General features: G+C 50.2%; 2 protein-coding genes across 4 annotated transcripts in view; one reads left to right on the top strand and one right to left on the bottom strand.

Moving 5' to 3' along the window:
* Sarm1 (sterile alpha and HEAT/Armadillo motif containing 1) overlaps positions 1-16,056 on the top strand; it is a 27,544-nt gene extending 11,488 nt beyond the window's left edge. The window contains exons 6-9 of one of the 3 annotated variants that reach the window (XR_001780001.2): positions 2,639-2,895; positions 2,983-3,172; positions 11,001-11,122; positions 11,297-16,056. Coding sequence is in view for 2 of the 3 variants with exons in the window: in NM_001168521.1 (NP_001161993.1) it covers positions 2,673-2,895; positions 2,983-3,172; positions 11,001-11,122; positions 11,297-11,426 (665 nt within the window). In the remaining variant the exon portion in view is untranslated. The remainder of the gene's footprint in view (positions 1-2,638; positions 2,896-2,982; positions 3,173-11,000; positions 11,123-11,296) is intronic. The other 2 variants (NM_172795.3, NM_001168521.1) reach the window with 2 other exon arrangements.
* On the bottom strand, positions 14,384-20,628 carry Slc46a1 (solute carrier family 46, member 1). Its single transcript, NM_026740.2, has 5 exons — positions 20,324-20,628; positions 19,126-19,978; positions 17,621-17,704; positions 15,478-15,634; positions 14,384-14,958 (listed from the first exon to the last, which is right to left on the bottom strand). Exons 1-5 carry the CDS (start codon positions 20,549-20,551, stop codon positions 14,901-14,903), a joined length of 1,380 nt encoding a protein of 459 aa, NP_081016.2. The 5' UTR covers positions 20,552-20,628; the 3' UTR covers positions 14,384-14,900.

Raw genomic sequence — 20,628 nt, 5'->3', positions numbered from 1 at the left:
TTCACATATAATCTCAGCACTGAGTGTGAGGTGTGCACCTGTAACCCCAGCACCTGGGAGGTGGAGGCAGGAGAATTGCTGAAAACTTCAAGGTGAACTTGATATACGTATGGGTACAAGGCTATCCAGGGCTATATAAATTGATCCTGTCTCAAAAACCAAAACAAAGCAGATAACCCAATTATTTTATTACTATTCTATGTTGTGGGAGTTCAGTATTTTAAATTAACTTTAATAACTTTTTAAAGAATAAAACAAGGCTCTTGGCGCTGATGAGATGTCTCAGTGGGCAAAGGCTTTGTGGGCAAGCCTGATGGCCTGAGGTCAGGCTCCATGACCCATGTCATAGGAGAGAAGACACACAAGGTGCCCTCTGACCTTCCCAGGCACTGTGTGGCACCTCACCCCATGTATTCATATATAAATGTAAGATCTCCTCCCTGCCCCCCCCCACCCCCAGTTTGGCTGGTTTTTTGGTTGTTTTTGTTTTTGTTGTTGTTTTAAGACAGGGATCCTCTGTGTCTGTCCTGGTCCTATTTGTAGACCAGGCTGGCCTTGAACTCACAGAGATCCACCTGCCTCTGTCTACCTCCTGAGTGCTAGGATTTAAACCTGGCAGAGTTTTGAAAAGACCGAACGTTTCCATCCTAGGTTTAATTTTAGAGATAATAAAATGAAAACGAAAGGATCTGAATACATCTCCCGAGGTTATAAAAGCCATTAAACGACAACTGGGATTTGAGCCTATTTTTCTTTTTCTGCATCCTAGACAAACAAAAGTGTGTGGGTGTTAATTGTGGGTATTATTAGAAGATGAGTCCACTTCATTTTATCCATCCACTAGGCCAGAACATACTCCGCACCTCCATGGCGCCAGGGACTGTCTTCCTGCTTTAAGGAAAGCTGCAGCTTCTGTAGCTACAGGACCCCTTCTGTTGTTGTTCTTTCTTTGCTTTGTGTTCATTCACTTTTGAGACAGAATCTCTCTGTGTAGCTTTGAGCAGGCTGCCCTTGAACTTCAGAGATCCACTTGCCTCTGCCTCTCAAGAGCTGAGACTAATGGTGTGTGTGCCATCTCATCCGGCTATGATTTCTTTCTTTTTGAAAAATAAGGTTCTAAGGCAAAAATAATTGCTACTCTGGAAAATAAAGAACCATGAAATCCTTATTTTTGTTTTGTTCTATTTTTTTACATTTTAATTAATTAATTAATTAATTAATTAATTGTGGGTTTCCAAGACAGGGTTTTCCTATGTAGTCCTGGCTGTCCTGGAACTCCTTCTGTAGACCAGGCTGACCTCGAACTCAGAGATCCTCCTGCCTCTGCCTCCTGATTGCTGGGTTCAAAGGTGTGCACCACCACAGCCTACTATTTCATTTTGTTATTTTAGGTCTTTTTTTCTATTTTGTTTTCTTTGTTTTCATTTTGTTATTTTATGTGTGTATTTCCTTTGTATGTCTGCATGTGTGTTCATGCATGTGGAGTCCAAAGGCCAATGTTGGGGTGTCCTCTTCCTCTATTGCTTGGCACTGGGTTTTTATTTATTTGTTTGTTTCTTTGTTTTGAGACAGGGTCTCACTACATAGCCCCGCTGGCCTGAAACTCACTAAACAGATCAAGGCTGGCCTCAAACTCACAGAGACCTTGCCTGTCTCCCAGTGCTGCATTGCAGTGTGGGCCAACACAACCACATGGTTTTGTTTGTTTGTTTGTTTGTTTTGAGACAGGGTCTCACTGAATTCAGAGTTTACCTGGCTAAGCTGGGTGGCCATTGGCTCTGGAGATCCCCTTTCTCCAGCCTCCTCCCTTCTGCAGGGCTAGGGTTGCAGGCAGGACCACCATGCACACTTTACATTCTCCATGCTCTGTTGCCTTTTTTGTGTGTATGTGTGTCATATTGCACATGAGAAGCAAGCGTGCCCCACTGAGCTGAGTTCCCTCGCCATGCAGTTTGTTATCCTACTTCATTACATTCACTTAGCTGTGTGTGTGTGTGTGTGTGTGTGTGTGTGTGTGTGTGTGTGTGTGTGACACAGGGTCTTGTGTGGTTTAGTCTGGTCTTAAACTTGCTTTAGAGCTGAGACTAGCCTTGAACTTGTGAACTTTCTGCCCCCACTTCCCAGTGCTGGGATGACATGCCGCTGTGCCTAGTCTGCAGCTTTCCCCCTTCATGGTGATGTGAAGCACAGCTACACGTTCACTTTCATCACAGAGATCAGAAAACTAGAGTTTTGTGAAGCAGGCTTTGTATTGGATGTTTTTGCTTAGCTGCAGACTAAGGTAGCTGCTCTGGGAACCCTGTAAGGTAGGCTAGGCTAAGCTAGGACATCTAGGAGGTGGAGTCAATACACCTTCCCGTGCAGGAGTTTACAGTCACTGTGGGTATCTCAGGACACTACTATAAATTGAGGAGTACCGGCATTTACCGGCATTTACCAACTAAAATGTTAGGCAGGAACTGAGGCAGAAGCCTGGGTTTCCAGTAGGACAGAGGAAGAAGGACCAGGGGGAGGGGCTTAACGTAGGCTCAGTTTGGAGTGTTTGTGGGCAACTGGCTAAGGCAGTTTGCAGTTCAGAAGGAAGGTACAGCTAGAGATTCGCGTCAGTGTCCCTAAAGCTCAGATCCTTCCTGCCCAGGGCTTGCTGAGAGATGACAACTTTTCCGAATCAGGTCACTTTGCCCAGACTGGCCTGAGAAGCTTGAGGAGACCAAGTCTCCACGATGATGGACCCCGTGATAAGCAGTGGGGAAGAGCCACCCTCACCTCCATGTCTCTTTCCTTGGCTCCAGAAATGCTACATTCCCCGCTGCCCTGTACTGGAGGCAAGCTCAGTGGGGACACCCCAGATGTCTTTATCAGTTACCGGAGGAACTCAGGGTCCCAGCTGGCCAGGTGAGAAGGGGCACGCGGGTTTGGTGGCTGGGGTTTGGGGCCAGGCCGCCAAAGTGTTGACCCTCTTCCCCCACCCCCACCCCGCAGCCTCCTGAAGGTGCACCTGCAGCTTCACGGCTTCAGCGTCTTCATCGACGTGGAGAAGCTGGAAGCCGGCAAATTCGAGGACAAGCTTATCCAAAGCGTCATAGCGGCTCGCAATTTTGTCCTGGTGCTGTCTGCTGGGGCGCTGGATAAGTGCATGCAGGACCATGACTGCAAGGACTGGGTGCACAAGGTAGGTGCTGGCCCGGGCCTCTGTGCTGAAACATGGCCTGGGGTGGAAAGCTCGAGGCTTTCCCGCGTCCCTTGTAGTCTGCACACCCGGCCGTGATCAATCCCAGTTTGGTTTTCTCATCTACAAAGCAGGAATGACTGACCTGTCTTATCCATTTATAAGGTTGTACAGTGATGTCAGGGAGGGATAAAAATGCATGGAAAAAGAACACTTGAGCCAGGCCAGTGGTGGTGCACACGTTTGATCTCAGCACTTGGGAGGCAGAGATGGATGTCTGTGAGTTTGAAGCCAGCCTGGGCTTTACAGTGAGACCCTGTCTCAATAAATCAAAATTAAAAAACTGAAAAAAAAACCCTAATGTAAAATTATGTCCACAATGACTAATGTAAACACTAAGCCAGGGCTGAGATAATCAGGGTAGGCTTCATGGAGGAGGCAAACCTTGAGAAATTTAAGAATGCTAGTTAGGGGCTGGAGAGATGGCTTGGTGGTTAAAAAGCACATGCTGCTCTTACAGAAGACTGGAGTTCAAGCACCTACATCAGGCTGTGCACAGCCTCCTATAACTTCCTCTCTAGGGGATCCAACACCCCCTCTGTCCTCTGAAGGTACCCACAAATATCCATACACACACATATACATACAGTTTTTTTTAAAAAAAAAAAAGATGTCACAGACATGATGACCTGAGTTTAGGCTGAAGGTCAGAGGGGCAGCATGCTTGTTGTGTGGGGATCAGACAGGCTGGGGTTTGAAATCTGACTTTAAAGCCCGTGCTCTTTCCCGGGACCTCTATCATGTTCCGTGACAGAATGGAGAGAGGGTTAGGGATTCAGCCGACCTGAGAGATAATGGAGAGAACTTCGCATCCAGGGGCGTCATGATGGTGGCTTGAAACTGGCCATGGTGGTAGTATTTACCCCAAAGAAATGGGCAAGCGTGACAAAGTGGGGCTGGGAGGGTTTTGTTTGTGTGGTTTGGTTGGTTGCTTCGACTCCCTGTGGAGAGCTAATTATTCCACGTTCACCTGGATCGCACTTGCTGGGTGAGCACTATGGAGCCTGAGTACAGAGCGTCTAAGGGAGGAGGGCAGTCACAAGAGCTGGCTCAGCCTGAGTACAGAGAGTCTAAGGGAGGAGGGCAGTCACAAGAGCTGGCTCAGCAGGTGAAGGCGATGGCTGTCAAGCCTGGCAATACAAGTTTGAGTCCTGGATCTTACATGGTGGAAGGAGAGAACTGACTTTTGTACATTGGCCTTCAGACCTCCATACATGTGCTACTGCATGTGTGCACATGTATACACACACACACACACACACAGATAAATGTAATTCTTGGGTTCCCCCCCCCCAAGTAATGACAGGGTGTTTCTTTGCCTGCTCTAGCCCATTTTAGCTCCCAAATAAACAGAGACCTAATAAACTTATTAAGAAGCTGCAGGGGTTACGCTGGACTCATCTATTCTAACCCGCTATGCCTGGCTACATCCCAGCCACTTGGTCCTTTACCTGCATCTGAGTCCTGCCCTGACTTACTCTGGTTCATGTGGGTCCTCATGGCTGCTCTCTCATTGAGACCTTATGGCCAATCCTCCTGCTCCTTCTCCCCCTGGTCAATCTCTTTTCTTCTCCTCTCTCTTTTTGCCTGGGATCCCTGCCATCCCTCACTGGGACTGGAAGCCCCACCCTATTCTCTTCTGCTCAGCCATAGACTGAATGAGCTCTTTATTAACCAATCAAAAGTAATGTTTTCACATCTTTGAGATAGGAGATGCTCCAAATATCCTGGCAATGTCAACATCAGGACTGCAGCCAGATCACTGTGCATAGCAATCAGCATCTAAATACACAGTGCACAATACCACACACACACACACACACACACACACACGAATGTTTGAAAAAAATGTTATATAGGTGAGGTAAAACCTGCACACAACACTCTAGGAGGCAGAGAGTCCATTTTAGATATGATAGTTTCTTGGCTTGTTGCTGTGATAAGATCCTGACAGAAGTGAGTCAATGACAACAGGGTGCATTTTAGCCTGCAGGTGAGTATCACGCTCCATCATAGCTGGGAGGCACGGCAGTAGGAGCTTGAGGCAGCTGTCACATTCCATCTGCAGTCAGGAGGCAAAGCATGTTGAATTCTGCTTTTTGGCTAGCCTCCTCCTTTCTGAGCAGTCTGGGATTGAAGCTTAGGGAATGGTGCCACCCACTTTTAGGATGAATCTTCCTGCCTCAGTGAACCCACTGCGATGGTTTGTGTATGCTTGGCCCAGGGAGTGGCACTATTTGGAGGTGTGGCCTTGTTGGAGTAGGTGTGTCACTGTGGGTGTGGGCTTTAAAGCCCTAGTCCTAGCTGCCTGGAAGCCAGTATTCTGCTAGCAGCCTTCAGATGAAGATGTGAAACTCTCAGCTCTGCCTGCATCATGCCTGCCTGGATGCTGCCATGCTCCCACCTTGATGATAATGGACTGAACCTCTGAAGCTGTAAGCCAGCCCCGATTAAATGTTGTCTTTATAAGGGTTGTCTTGGTCATGGTGTCTGTTCATAGCAGTAAAACCCTAACTAAGACACCCACCAGGATGATCCCTCATCATAGGCATAGGGTTAACGTCATCTAGGTAGTCCCTCACAGATGTGCCCAGAGGCTTGTCTCCTAGGTAACACCAGATCCAGTCAAGTTGAAAATCAATTTTAGCCACCATACAAGGGGAGGTGCTAGGGCAGTGTGTGTGAGAATAAACGCGGAGTGCCGTCCAGACTGGCCATGGGAAAGAGGGCTGAGCCCTAGAGGCTATGGAAAAGTTGCTGAATCTGGAGTCTGGTTCCTGGAGGACACGTGGGACCAGGAAGATGTCTTCCAGGAGTGTGACTGAAGATGCTGAGTAGGTGACAGGCAACCTTCTGGGGTGATGGGAATTGTCTATGAGTGTCCGGCCAGTTCAGGCCTGCTGTGCTTGTGCCATATCCCTGGAGCCTAACACTGTGCATAGAACAAAAGAGACTTTAGAAGAGTTAGTGGAATAATGGAGCCAATGAGTAAACAGAGTATGTGTGATTCTGCTATGCATCTGCTGGGTTGGTTTAGTAGCCAAGCTTCCTATCACTGAGTTGCACCATGACTTTATCTGTTTATTGACCGAGCTGTATGTCTGCATAGTGACCAACTGCATTGTCTCTGGGTAACTCTGGGTGGAACAAATACCCAAAACTCCCCCCCACTCAATAAGTGGCAGGGCCAGGACTCTCTCAGGAGCCGGGCAAAGGCAGCACGGCTTGGATGACACAGCCGGGGAGGGGCTTGGACTCTGAAGGCTTCATCTGGAGCCCTCTGGGGCTGCATGCTTGAGGGACTTGGGAAGAAACACCTCCTGCTCTTTGGCATTACTTCTTGTACGATGACAAGGCTCCAGGAGGCCAGGCTGGGTGAATGAATACATTCTCTTCCCAGGCTCCAGCACTGGGCCTGCTGAGGAAGAGCATTCAGGCAAGTGGTAGGTATGGCTTGCTCCTTGGAGTTTGTCCCGAAAACTCGTCATCCTTTTTGGTTGTTTGCAGTGCCTAATTGTCTCTGGTTTTCATACTCCCTTCCTGGAAGCCACGTTTAATGTCTAATCAATATACAAACCCACAAGTGAACTGCACTTTAAAAAGTCCCATCCCTGAGGTCCCCCTTGGAAGGCAAAATCCATTCAGTAAGTGCTTACCCTGTCAACATTCCCAGTGAGTGGCGTCCCCAGAAGAATAGCCTGTGGGGCAGCGTGGCACTCTGCACTTTACAGTGAAGGAGCCCATTGTTTCATTTTTAAATTTATTTGTTTGTTTGTTTGTTGGAGATGAGGTATAGCTGTGCATAGCCCAGGCTAGCCCCTAATCACAATCTTCCTCGCCTTAGTCTTCTCTTGTTCTAAGTTACAGTCCTGAGCCACCCACACCCCACTAAACTGCTCCTTAAATATACCCAGTTTTTAAGTGCTAGATCCCACTCTAATCACTGGCTGTGGAATGTAGCCATTATTCCACACAACAACCCAGTAAGGTCATCAACTGTCATTAACCCTGTTCTACACATTAGAAAACAGACTTTGAAAGCCCATTATTTTTGTCTTGGGTCACAGAGCCTGTGTCAGAGATTCCGCATATTCCTTACCTTTCCCAAGGCTGTAACCAAATACTGAACAAAAAGAAACTTGAGGGAGGAAAGGTTTACTGTGACTCATGAGCTCCTGTCAGCAGCAGGAGGAAGGGGCTAGCGCTCATCGCTGGATGAGGAGGAGTAGGGAGACTGCCATTCAACTGGCTTTCTTCTCCCCCGGCCCTTATATTTAGTCTAGGACCCCAGCCCATGGGCTGGTGCCAGCCACATTCAGGGCAGTTTGTCCCTCTTCAACTCCTTCCCACTGCAAACATCCTCAGACATACCCAAGAGTATGTACCTCCCCGATGGCCTAGGTTAGTCTGTTTATCTGTGTGTGTGTGTGTGTGTCTGTGTCTCTGTGTGTCTGTGTGTGTGTCCTTGTGTGTGTCTCTGTGTCTCTGTAGAGTCACTTCTTTCTTTCCACTGTGAAAAGAACTGAAATCAGGGTGACAAGCTCTGTGGCAAGCACACCTTTACCAGCTGAGACATTTTACTGGCCCTCTGAGTGTTTTTTAACCCAATAAAGCCAACAATCAAAATTAAGAACTCATAACCATTGCGAACCTGGATCTTTTTATTTCATAATGCAGCCCCCGACTGCTGTGTGTATTGCTGCATTCATTCATCTGTCCAGTCAGTGTTTAAGAAGGTCTGACTATAGCCAGGTGTGGTGGCACACACCTTTAATCCCAGCACTGGGGAGGCAGAGGCAGGCGGATTTCTGAGTTCAAGGCCAGCCTGGTCTACAGAGTGAGTTCCAGGACAGCTAGGGCTACACAGAGAAACCCTGTCTCGAAAAAAACAACAACAAAAACAAAACAAACAAACAAAAGAAAGCTCTGACTATGAGCAGGGCTTTGTTTGTAACTGTTTCATGAGCAGCAGAGCCCATGGGAGCCCAAGCTCTGACTAAGAGGACAGGGCCTGTGAGCCACGTTAAGGACATAGAACTTTTTTTTGTTTGTTTGTTTTTCGAGACAGGGTGTCTCTGTATAGCCCTGGCTGTCCTGGAACTTAGTTTGTAGACCAGGCTGGCCTCAAACTCAGAAATCCGCCTGCCTCTGCCTCCCCAGTGCTGGGATTGGGATTAAAGGCATGCGCCACCACGCCCGGCAAGGACATAGAACTTTATTCTAAGAGACATGTCAAATCCAGAAATGAGAAGTCAGATTTTTCACACAATGGTCCCCGAGGCTCATTGGCCAGCCTAGTGTACTGGTGACCTCCAGGCCAGGGAGAGGCTGTGATAGTTTGAATAGGAATTGTCCCCATAGACTTGTGTGTTTGAATGCTTTGCCCATGGGGAGTGGCAGGTGTGGCATTGTTGGAGGAAGTGTGTCACTGTGGGGGCAGGCTTTCATGTCTCATTTGCCCAATGTAGCACACAGTCTCCTGCTGCTGGCTGGTCTGGTTGTAGAACTCTCAGCTCCTTCTCTAGTACCATGTCTGCTTGCACACCTCCATGCTTCCCACCAAAATGATAATGGACTAAAATCCTAAACCTGTAAGCAAGCCCCAACCAAATGTTCGTTTTAATATAAGAGTTGCTATGGTCATGGTGTCTCTTCACAGCAACAGAAATCCTAACTATAGCAGAGACCTTGTATTAACAGGGGTGGTGGTGGCATCTGTCATTGTTTCCTGTCTGGTGCTGGGACCTATGTCCTATGCCCAGGTGCAATTTGGGAAGGGAAGGGCTTACTTGCTTACAGGTCCACATCAGGGGAAACCGATGCAGGGATGGAACAGAGACCATGGCAGGATGCTGCTTACTGGCTTGCTCTGCCTGCAGTCCGGTACCACCCAGGACCACCTGCCCAAGGTGGCACTGCCTCCAGTGGTCTGAGCCTTTCAGATCAATCATTAGTCAAGAAAATGCCCGGCAGACTTGCCCACAGCCAATCTGACCGACACATTTTCTTAGTTATGGTTCCTTTTCCCAAGTGACTCTAACTTGTGTCAAGTTAAAAACAAACAAACCAAAACTAACTGGGACTACTTACCACTTGACAACTTGATATAGTACCACATCACTATTAAACCATAGCTTTTCTCGTTTATCTTCAAGATCTTATTAATATCAACATGACAATACAAAACACATTCCAACTTTTAAAACCCCTCTGCTTAAAAAAAAAATCAAAACTTAAAAGTCCAATCTCTTTGAAAACATCCAACGTCTCCTAGAGCCCTCACCTGAGGGCTCCTGTAAAATAAGATACAAGTTACATTCCTTCTCTAAGAGGGAAGAACTCCTCACAGCCAAATTCAAAGCAAAACCAAAAACTCACCGGGCGGTGGTGGCGCACGCCTTTAATCCCAGCACTTGGGAGGCAGAGGCAGGTGGATTTTTGAGTTCGAGGCTAGCCTGATCTAGAAACCCTGTCTCAATAAAACCAAAAAACCCAAAAAACAAACAAACAAACAAACAAAAAACCCAACAGTGTAAGTATCACAGTGTTCAACATCTTGGGCTCAGGATTTTCTGGGCTCCAAATGGTTTGAGCAGCTTCACTTTTCTGGCTGTCTCCCTTCCCCACCTCTAACACTAGACAGACAGACAGACAAGCAAACACACAAATCTATCTCTGAAATGATGTAAAGAGGAGAGGCACAGTGGTAGAGTTTTGATGCTCTCTGGGCATCACTTCCCTGGGCTCTGCCTCTCTGGTCCATGTACCACCCTGGGAGCTCCTTAGACCTTGCTGCTGAGGGACCTTGTGGAGGCTTTAGATGGCTTTAGATGGCGCGACTGATGAAATTGTGACCACTGGGACGGAACTCATTCTGCAGCCCCTCCTAAAAAGTAGATGGGCCTCCAAAGTCCTAATCCTCGGACTGTGGTTGGACTGTCTGGTGCCCAACGCCTATGAGAAATTCTCTGGGCCACCTCTCCCTGTCCAACCTCTGGCTAGGATCATTGCAATAGTAAAAGCTCACTCAGGGGGACTCCAGTAGTTTTAGGCACTCAGACCTGCCTGTCCTAGGATAGAGACTAAAGGTTTCTTTTTTTTTTTTTTTTTGGTTTTTCGAGACAGGGTTTCTCTGTATAGCCCTGGCTGTCCTGGAACTCACTTTGTAGACCAGGCTGGCCTCGAACTCAGAAATCTGCCTGCCTCTGCCTCCTGAGTGCTGGGATTAAAGGCGTGCGCCACCACGCCCGGCTTAAAGGTTTCTATAGTGTGAAAGCTGAGAGAAGTCAGGGTAAATCCTCAAACCAGTGTCTTGCCCCAACTCAGTCTCAGGCTAAGGGTCCTCTCGTACCTGCCTGGTCCCAGGGCCGCCGTGTGGGATGGAAGTGGGGGTGGGGTCTTGTGTTAATCAGATACCCACCATGTGACAGAACACCCAAGAACATCAATATGGAGGAAGATTTGTGTTGGCCCGTGGTTTCTGAGCTTTTTGGTCCATGGCCACTGGCCCGTTGCCCTGTTGAGTCCTGCTGTGAAGCAGACCACTCACAGTGGGCAAGAGGCACAGAGTAGGCAAGGGAAGGCTCTGCTGTTCCTCTTTCCACCTCCACCCCACCCCACCCCCACATTACTTCCTTTATCCACTTAGTTCCCACTTCCTGAAGTCTCCACCACTTCCCAAGCTCACTGAGGATAGAACATCCAAGGCATGGGCCTTTGCAGGGCTCATTCAAGATGAAACACAAACGGTTTCTCTTTCTTCTTTCTCCAGGAGATTGTGACTGCTTTAAGCTGTGGCAAGAACATTGTGCCCATCATTGATGGCTTTGAGTGGCCTGAGCCTCAGGCGCTGCCTGAGGATATGCAGGCTGTACTCACCTTCAACGGCATCAAGTAAGCCCCCTGCTCTTAAAAAAGAAAAAGGGAAAGCTAAGGAGGAAGTGGTGTGTGTGTGTGTGTGTGTGTGTGTGTGACCCAGACCACCAGCGGCACCTGGGTGAAGCAAATGGCCCTGGCCCACAAGACCTCTACCCACCCTCTGACCCATTTTGTACTCTGTGTGCACAGATGGTCCCATGAGTACCAGGAGGCCACCATCGAGAAGATCATCCGCTTCCTACAGGGCCGCCCCTCTCAGGACTCCTCTGCCGGATCGGATACCAGTTTGGAGGGAGCTACGCCAATGGGTCTGCCTTAACCTGTCCCCAGTTCCCGTGCCCTACTGTGACTCCTGATTTAGTTCCCTGCCCTTAAAGGAATAGCTCCTCTAGATGCCACCCTGACTGAGGCAAACCAGACTGTTCTCAGGCAATGGCTTTCCCGGCTGCCACTCTGTGGCCCACTTCTAATCCAGAGATGCCAGGCACAGGTTAGATGAGAGGACACTCCTGTGTCAGGCCCTGCCATCAGGACCCAGCTCCCATGCAGAACCATGTCCCTGCTTAGTTCTGGACATCCAAGACAGGGGAAGAACATTTCCCCATCTCCTGACCTGAGAGCAGCCAGCTTGAGTAAGGTGAGGTTGCCAGCCTCCCATAAGGGTCAATACAACGCCTGGATCCCCAAACCTGTGCTCAGGAGGAAGCTGGGGCTGAGAATCCCCCAAGGCTATCTACTCACATTGTGCCTGGACCCGGGCTCACCTGGCTTCCTCCTGCCTCATGGCCTTGCTCTGTAACTACCTGGTACCCCTTCTAGACTTCCTTTAGGCAGCCTCCTTTGGCATATTGGGAGTCAGGGTGTGGCTGAACTGGACCTCTGCCTGGCCTTGTTGCTCCTCCTGGTGCAAGAAGGGGTGCTTTGCTTATGCAAGGAGACCATAAGAGCTCACTCTAGCCCAAACCTTTGTGCGTGCCTAAGGCTCTTACCTAGCCTGCTCCATCTGACTTCCCCAGCTCCTCACCCACACAGAGCTTGTCACCCACCTGCTCAGGGAAGCCCCAACACCACCAGTAGCCCGAGCAGAACCTGCACCATGGGAAAAAGGCAAGCCATCCACAGGCAAGGGCTAATTCCTGGGGCAGTTTCTCCCACCGAAGTGTGTCAAATCCATTGGGAATCTCATCAAAATTCAGAGCAGGCCACCTGGGAAGCACCTGGGCCTCTGCATTTTTCAGATTCCCAGGAGAGCTGATGAAAGAGAGCCCTCACTAATCCAGCCATTCCAAACACCCCCACCCTGGTCCCTGATCATCACAACAGCCTTTTCCTCTCTCCAGTTTTACAGAGCTGAGTGGCTGAGTGATGGGATCAGGTCCCCAAGTTATTGGTGGCAGCCTCAGGATCTTGCCTTAGTCCTGGTACCCAGATCTGTTCTCCTGAGACTCATCCAAGAGGCTGTGGCCCATGCTTGGTAGCTGCCTCTCCCTGGCCACAAAGAACTGAGCAGTGCAGGGTGGGTCTTGACTAAAAGGTGGAGCTAAGGGCATATAGAATGTCCCATGTCCCTCCCTCCACTGGACAAGAAAGGCAAGAAAGCTGGCTCTTGCCATTACCCAGGCTCAAGCTCAGAGAGCTGGCACCACCCTGCTGTCGTCTTCTGGAGGCCATGGGGTCACACCTCTCCTGAGGCTAGCCAGGTTACTTGCCCACGGCCCACATTATCAGAGAGCCAAAGGGCTTTCTCTCCAGGCCTGGGGACACTTTCCTCCTACCGTCCATCTTCCATGGGTCATGGCTGGCCTCTGGCTGTGACTATTTGCAGTTTTGTCACCAGGAACAACCCCCGCATCCTATTCTGAGGTGAGGCAGATGGAATGGTATCCTTGATGACAAATTCAATGACAATACAGTGTATGAGTTCACCCTAAGGAAATGTCTGTCTTCAGTCCCATACTCTCCAGTGGTCCCTGTGGGCAGTACTTAAGAAATTTCTGGTTTTCCTTGTTTGGGGCACAAGTCACTACTACCTCCACTGTCTGGCCTTCTGTTGATCTGTCCCCTACTGTCTTCTTGGGGAACCAGAGCACAGCCTTATGTCCCAGCCAGGATAGCAAAAGTGTCAAGCCTCCTCTAGCTAGACAGTACACTGTGTGGTGACAGAGGGCCTCAACTTCTGCTAAGCATGGCTGACCACACTGATCTTGAGACAGGCTCTTCAGTAGCCCTTCAAGCAGCCCACACTCGCATGGTCTGTGGGTTCAGGGTTTCTTCCTAGCTGAGCTATAGCTGCTGCCCCCAGATTGGGGCCTAGTCAGGGAGATCCCTACTCTTCAACACCCACCGTCTCTAGGGAGCTACGAACTGCTTAGGAACATTAAGAGGCTAAAGATCCAGCCAGTTTGTTCATCCTTCACTGAGCATCTCATCCTGGGATGTATGGAGCTGGAGGGATCTCAGAGCATCCAACAGCTGTGCTTCCTAACGCATCCAGTTAGGTCCTTGCAGACAGATGTGGGGGAGTGCTGATCCAGTTTTCTCTAGATTTGCTCAAGGTCACATGCTGCCAGAGTGAAGCCTTTCCCTCCTCACAGCCTCAGGGCAGTGGGGTTAGTGGAAAGCCTCTTCTTGCTTAGACTTTTCTATTTCCAGAGGGACAGTGAAGCAGAAGTGTGGAAGCCAGATGGGCCCTGGTGCAGTTCAGTGGGCCTTAGTTTTCCCTGGGATGTATCTCTTTCACCTGCATGGTTTCCAGCTGGGAAACTAGCTTGCAGTTTGGGCAGGAAGAGATAGCTTCATCAAAGACAGTGGCTTCCCATTAGATAAGATTCTACCTTTCAGTTTTGAGCCCAGGTCTTTCCAACACGCCACACATACACACACACACACACACACACACACACACACACACACACACACACACATTTCCCAGAAGTAGGAATGATGGTCTCAGTGTCTCAACACTGAGCTATGTGGGTGGGCCAAATAGCAACCAAAGGCGATCCTTCTGGGGCTGGTGTAGCCATGAAGCCAGCCAGGGAATGAATGATCTGACCATCAGCAAGGGGCAGCCAGAGCTTGGGTCCAAGTGTCTCCATGGGCCTGATGAAGCCTCACAAGCCCTTCACTCCTCAGCAGCTTAGGAAGAAACCAGCTGGAGCCTGGAGAATGAGACATACCCAGCACCAACCCGGTAGGCAACTAGGGGAGTCCAGCCCAGAAGGCAATGGTGCCAAATAGGCAGAGAGCATGAAGACAGAAAGCCCCAAAGCCCAGTAAACTTTTCAGACTGATTCAAACAATTTACTGTGACAATTGCCAAGGCTGAGGTCAAGGGTGGGTAGACTGTGGTCAAGGACGGCTTCCCAACCATAGACAGAGCTTCATCGCCTGGAAGCCACTGAACACAGCAGAGACCTAGTACCATGGGCTAGAAGGAGAGGTCGGTCTCACGCTTGGTCCCTGAAATGCCATCTCCTTCACTCTAGAAGGTTCTGAGTGATGAATAGCATGGGGGGGGGGGGAAGAAACCCTTGCCACAAATGGCTCCTTGCAGCCTGCCCTAAAGTGGACCTCTCCTGATTAGATTCTGTATCTAGCAGAGATTGGCTCAGTCAGAGAGTAGGTGTTGCTCATAACTGGCTTGAACTCCCTTTCCAGAGTGAGTACTGCCAAGGCTGAGGTCAAGGGTGGATAGACTGTGGTCAAGGACGGATTCCGAGGTGGCTGGTGTGCTGGGCTTTAGGCATACATCGTCAGTGTGGGTCCATTGCTCCTCATGGCTTCGGGCAGATCAGGGGCTCTGAGGAAACTGCTGGAACTCCGGGTGTGGATTAACCTTTTCCAGTACCCTGTGAGAGAGCAGAGAGAAGGTTCAGAGATGACATGGGGAGCCCCCAACCCAGTCTGGAGAGGTGACACAGGACTGTGGGAAGACAGCTCCAGGTCTATTGTCCATAGACAGATGGCTCTAGAGAAGAGCTCTAAAGACTTCAGTGGGTCAGCTAGCCTGGGGCTCAGCCACAAGGAAGTTCTCTGGGCTTTCTGTGACCACAGTTCTGCCACTGTGGTCCTGTCTGCCACATGGGGATGGGGCAGGATGAGGGGACGAGAGAGAGAGAGCCAGAGAGAGAGAGAGAGAGGACACAGCCTTGTCAGGTTGGCTTGACTCCTCCCCATGTGTCCCTCTACCTCTCTCTGGAGATGGTTCCTGAAAAAGCAGGCAACCATCTGCATTGGGGTAGGGTCAGCCCTGGGGCAGAATACCTAAAGGACAAGGCCTCCTTTTCCAGTTAGGAGTGGGAGAGACAGGAAACTTCTAGAAAAATCAGATTCCATGATGAGCAGGCAAGGTCAGAGCCCTCCATTACCCAATCAGAATGGCTGGAATGAAGAGGAGGCCAGCTCCCAGGAGGAAGGGGAAGCCCTTCATGAAGTTCAGAGTGGCCGGGTAGATGGAGTTGAAGATGCCGGAGGCCATCAACATGGCCAAGCTATTCACACAGGCCACAGCAGAGAACAGAGCACCTGCAAGTGAACAAATACACCTGAGAGCTGGAAAGACCCAGGGTCCAATGAGGGCAGCTCCACCTCACAGCTGGACGGCCTGGGGTGGCTCCCCAACTCTCTCCTCCCTCACCTGAGCCTCCTAATCTCAGTGTTGAAGTAAAAGCTCAATGAGGCCATCCACGGGAAGTGCCTGGCAGAAGAGCTATTAAATACATGGCTGTTAACTGTTAAAATTACTTGCATGTGTGTGTTTTGCCTGCATGTATGTCTCCGTGCCACTTGCATGCCTGGTGCCCTTGGAAGCTAGAAGAGGGTATCAGATCCCCCCCAAAATGGAATTACAGATGGTCATGAGTCACCACATGAGTGCTGCTAAGAATCGAGCCCAGGTCCTCTGGAAGAGTAGCTTGTGCTATTAAAGGCTGAGCCATCTCTCTGCAGCCTGGTTGGTTTTGTTTTGAGTAACGGTCTCCCTACGTGGCTCCAATTTGCCCTTGAACTTGCAATCCTCCTGCCTCAGCCTCTTGAGTGCTAAGATTACAAGGATGTGCCACCATGATGAGTTCTTTAAAAAAAGGTTTTATTACACTCATTCATGGGTGTGTGTCACGTGTGTGGTGGTCTGAGGACAACTTTCAGGAGCTGATTCTCTTCTTTCATGTGGTCCCTTGATACGGAACTTAGGTCACCAGGCTGGTGGCAAGTGCTTTTGCCCATTCTATACATGGTGGTGTCTAACGAAAGCTTGCTCGGCATCTCCACTTTGGAAACGTTATTTATTCCTGAGGTCCAACACTCATAGCTGTGTGCTCACTCTGGAGCTTATCTTTCAGGGTCACTGGCCCTCCTGTGAAAGGACGATAGCTATTGCACGGATGGCCAGAAACTGTAATATGGAGAGCACCTGTCTCAGGTGGCTCCCTACAGGGGGCTGGTTAATGAGGGGTGCTGATTCCCCACATAGGGTACAGTGATGTGTGTTGAGTGAAACAAGTCCACTGCCTGCACACGCAGTGGAACTCATCTGTAATCCCAGTTCTTGGGAAGCTGAGGCAAGATTTTGTGTTCAAGACCAGCCTGGGCTACTTAGCAAGACCCTGTTTCAAAATAAACCAAAACAAAGAAAAGTGTATTGAATGAGTGAATAAGGCATTTTAGCAGACACCCAAGCCTGTGCCAGAACTCAGTATTGTGACCCAGCTTTTGCAAAATGAGCAACAACCCGACAGAAACAGAGACTCAATTGTCAGACTGGAAGGGCCTGCCAGTGTCCTGTGGAACAAGAATTTCTTGTCACAGGTGAAGAAACAGGTCCAGAACAGAGCCAGGGGCTGAAACCCAGCTACAAGGCCAAGTGCTCTTAAAAACACAATGAAATGGGAGGTGGGCAGAGGGGTGTGGTGTGGGGGTTGGGGCACTATAGAGCTGGGCCAGTGGTTGCCAGGCTACCAGGAGGTCCACAGTTATGATGCCCTGAACTCACAGAAAAGCTTAGAAGGTGGGGACAGGAGACCCACTAAGCATCACTACCCAATGACTCTGTGCTCCTCAAGACCCTGAAGTCACTCTCCACACCTACATATATGTGAACACATGTGCACACTTGTGCATGCATCCATCCAGGGCCATTATTTACTGAGCAACCTTGAAGAACTCAGTTTAACCCTCTAAGCTTCTGTTTCTTCACCTGTCAACTGGGGACCACAAAACCTAAGGCACATTGTTTCGTTCCCTCTGGGCCTATGTTCTGTGTGTGACCCCAGAGAAGTAGGAAACTCTGGTGTCATCGCACCCATTTTCCAGATGGGAAAGAAGAGGTCTAGAGACAAAAATCCACAGCATCTGTCTCCAGCCAGCTCTGAGCAACAGAAGTGCATCTGCTTTCGTTACTTACTCCTCCAGGTGAGGACAGAAGGCAGGCCATCCTTGACCACAACTGTCCATGTGCCTGTTCAGGTGACACTGGGCACGAGGGACCAGATACAAACTGATCCTGACACTCACCCTGCTCCGACTCGCTCACCAGCTTGGAAAGCTTGGCCCGGATGACAGGCGTCGTGACCAATGACAGGAAGAGCAATCCGTACCCTGCAGAAACATGGGCCACGAAACAGCCATCAAGGAGGGGTGTCCTGACATCAGCAGAGCGCCTACATACAACCCAGGAGGGACAGATGTTGGACCCAGGAGGAAAAGGCAGAAGCTTTCTGCCCAATCTTTTGAATGAGAGCTACACCCCACTTTGCTTTGTCTAAGCCCCACCAACGGCGTTGTCACCTCTAGTGCCTACTTGGCTCTAGAAGGGAGATGGCAGGTCCCAGAAAATGAACCTGCGCTTTGGAGTTGGGTTACCACTGCTTGCTGTGTGTGTGAAACCTTGTCTGAGGTCACACTCTGTCTCCTAGTTTGTAAGTGGAAGACCACAGGCCTGTACTGGAGGGTGATTCTACAGAGTGAGAGGTAGAATACACAGCCTGAAAGACAGGCCCTAAGCCTATGAACTGTCTTCCATGGGAAATGAGTCTTTACAGGTTTAACCAGGAAGGACCTTGATGTAAGCTCTCCGTTTTAACAGGCTGATAAAGACGTGACCAGGAACAGAGGAAGTCTGCCACAGCAGAGGCTCAAGGAGATGAGAAACAGCTTCCCTCCTTGTGCTCCTGCCCTGTGACATTCTGACTTCAGTGACACTGATACTGACCTCTAACACCGAGAGAATAACTCTCTTGTTTAAGCTACCCAGCCTGTGGCAATTTGCTTCAGCCACTTTGGGGAAGGACCAAATGGGCCAAGGAGGGATGCATGTTGAGGGTACAGCATTTGAGTTCCTTTGCCCTGGTGTCTAGCTACCTATAGGCTCGCAATGTTTGTGATTCTGCTGAGACTCTGTGATGCAGCATCTTTCATCTTAGCACTTCTGAGGTTCTGTGGCCTTGGCAAATGGTCCCCGGTCCCTTTGGTGTCACTACCGAGTTAGCTGAGTTAACGCAGTTGCTATCATCAAACAGCTGACTCTGCACACAGTGCAGTTCCGGACTCTAGCAGAATACACATATCTTTTTTAGGGAGTTAACTTTTTCATTCTCTTGCCAGCTTCCTCTCTTCTCAGGAGAGTCAGAAGCGGGGCAGCAACAAGGGGAAGGGGTAGGGAAGGAAGAGGGAGGGAAGCCGGGGCAGCAGGAATTTTAGCTTTTTTAACAAGCCCAAAAGAAGGCAGAACATTCTCATTAACTCGTGGTTCTTATCCGAGAGCCAAAGATCAAGACATTAATGGCATGGACTTTGGGAGGCCAAGGGGTGAAGCAATTAGCTTATGAGCTATAATGTACATTAATTACTTTGGCCACTAAAGCTCTGTATTTTCTGTATATCAGAGATGGTATTTTTCTGTGGTTTCTCGGGTGTCTATCCTCTTAGAACACAGGCAGAGAATATAACTCTGGATCCAAAGCCACAGGCTTGAACCACATTTGGGGGGCAATGAGTGAACGGCCCCATTTTCACTTTACCTGTGAACATGAGGGGTGTAATGGTAGCAAACGCAAAGACCACCATTCCCAGGATGTTGAAAGCCAGGCCAATCTCAGCCACCCAGGTGTCAGCCAGGCAGAATTGCAGAAGCCTTAGGCCCAGCAGGCTGGTGAGGTAGGGTAGGTGCTGGGCTGCTGAGCCATAGCCAATCAGCTTGGAGTCCCAGCAGAGGGGTGCGCTCAGCTCATAGAGTGTCAGGATATCTTGAGCCCCAAAATGCACAGTAACCACCACGAATATGGCCAAAGAGTACAGGGCTAGATGCATCCTGGACTTTTCTGGGGCTGGAACCACATATAGCCGGGCAATGGATCGATGATGGCGGAGCGTGAAAAGCCTGGTGGACTTTGGCTCCTTCACCGTCTCACCAAAACAAAATGCTGCGTATAGAGCCATGACAATCAGCAGGGCCAAAGCCAGCCAGAAGGGGTTGGCATAACCCTGGGCCCGGAGCCAGTGACCCCCGAGAAGGCTTGCCAGGGTCCCGGCCACACCAATGCATGCTTCCAGCAGAGCCATCCGGAAGGTGCGACTGTGGTTAGAGCTAACATCTGCCACAGAGGCAAAGCTAGCAGCAAGGAGGCCGTTGAAGTCTCCCAGAAGGGCACAAAGAGCTCGGCCAAGCACGAAGAACCCGACGTGCAGTTCTAGCTGCACCACAAAGATGGACACCACGGCCTGGAGCAGCAGACCAAGAGAGGCCAGCACCAGCAATGGGCGGCGACCCACGCGGTCACTCCAGGCTCCCAGCAGGGTGGACCAGAAGAGTCCCACCAGGAAGCCTCCCACGTTCATGTAGAGGGTCCAGTGAGATGTCAGGGTCTCCACTTCCTGTAAAGACACAATCACTAGTGCGCAGGACCTCACTTTGGTTAGCTACCATCACCATCCTGGGAGCTATAGCCTTGCTTTAGAGCCCTAAGCCTCTTGGAATGTTCCTTCAACTTGTAAAAACAGGCCCTGGAGAAGCATTCCCTCCGTCGCTACACTAGATAACTTTCCAAGCCAGGCTTTCTCTAGGTACACCTCCAGCACAAGGCAGCCAGCCAGGGCAGGCCCCCTTTGGTCTGACCCGCCCACCACGCCACGTGTGTCCCGTCCCCTCGGGGACCCCGTCTTCCACAGGCCCCGCCCCGTGCCGCGCTCCGTATTCACAGCTGCTCTGGTCCCTGCTACCTTCATGAGGGGATCCGCGCTTTGGTTCCCACAGTTCTCCCGGTGGCGGGTGCCATTGTAGCCGAGCTCCGTGCTGAACCGGTGCCAAAGGTACTGTGTGGTGAGCGGTCCCTGCAGAACCAGGGCAAAGTTGGCCAGGAAGACTAGGGGCTCCACGGGGCCGCGGAAAAGCACGGGAGCGTTGAGGAAACTGTGGGGCGAGCCCACGGAGCTCACGCGCCCCTCCATGCGCAAACACGGAGGGGCTAGCACCTCGGAACCAGCTGCGGGAGGCCTGGACCAGTCTGTGCTGTCTGCGCCTGCGC

Source organism: Mus musculus, chromosome 11, assembly GCF_000001635.26.
Source record: "Mus musculus strain C57BL/6J chromosome 11, GRCm38.p6 C57BL/6J".
In the NCBI taxonomy this organism is placed as follows: domain Eukaryota; kingdom Metazoa; phylum Chordata; class Mammalia; order Rodentia; family Muridae; genus Mus; species Mus musculus.
Note: the sequence above shows the minus strand (reverse complement) of the source record. Positions and strands in the feature narration are given on the sequence as shown.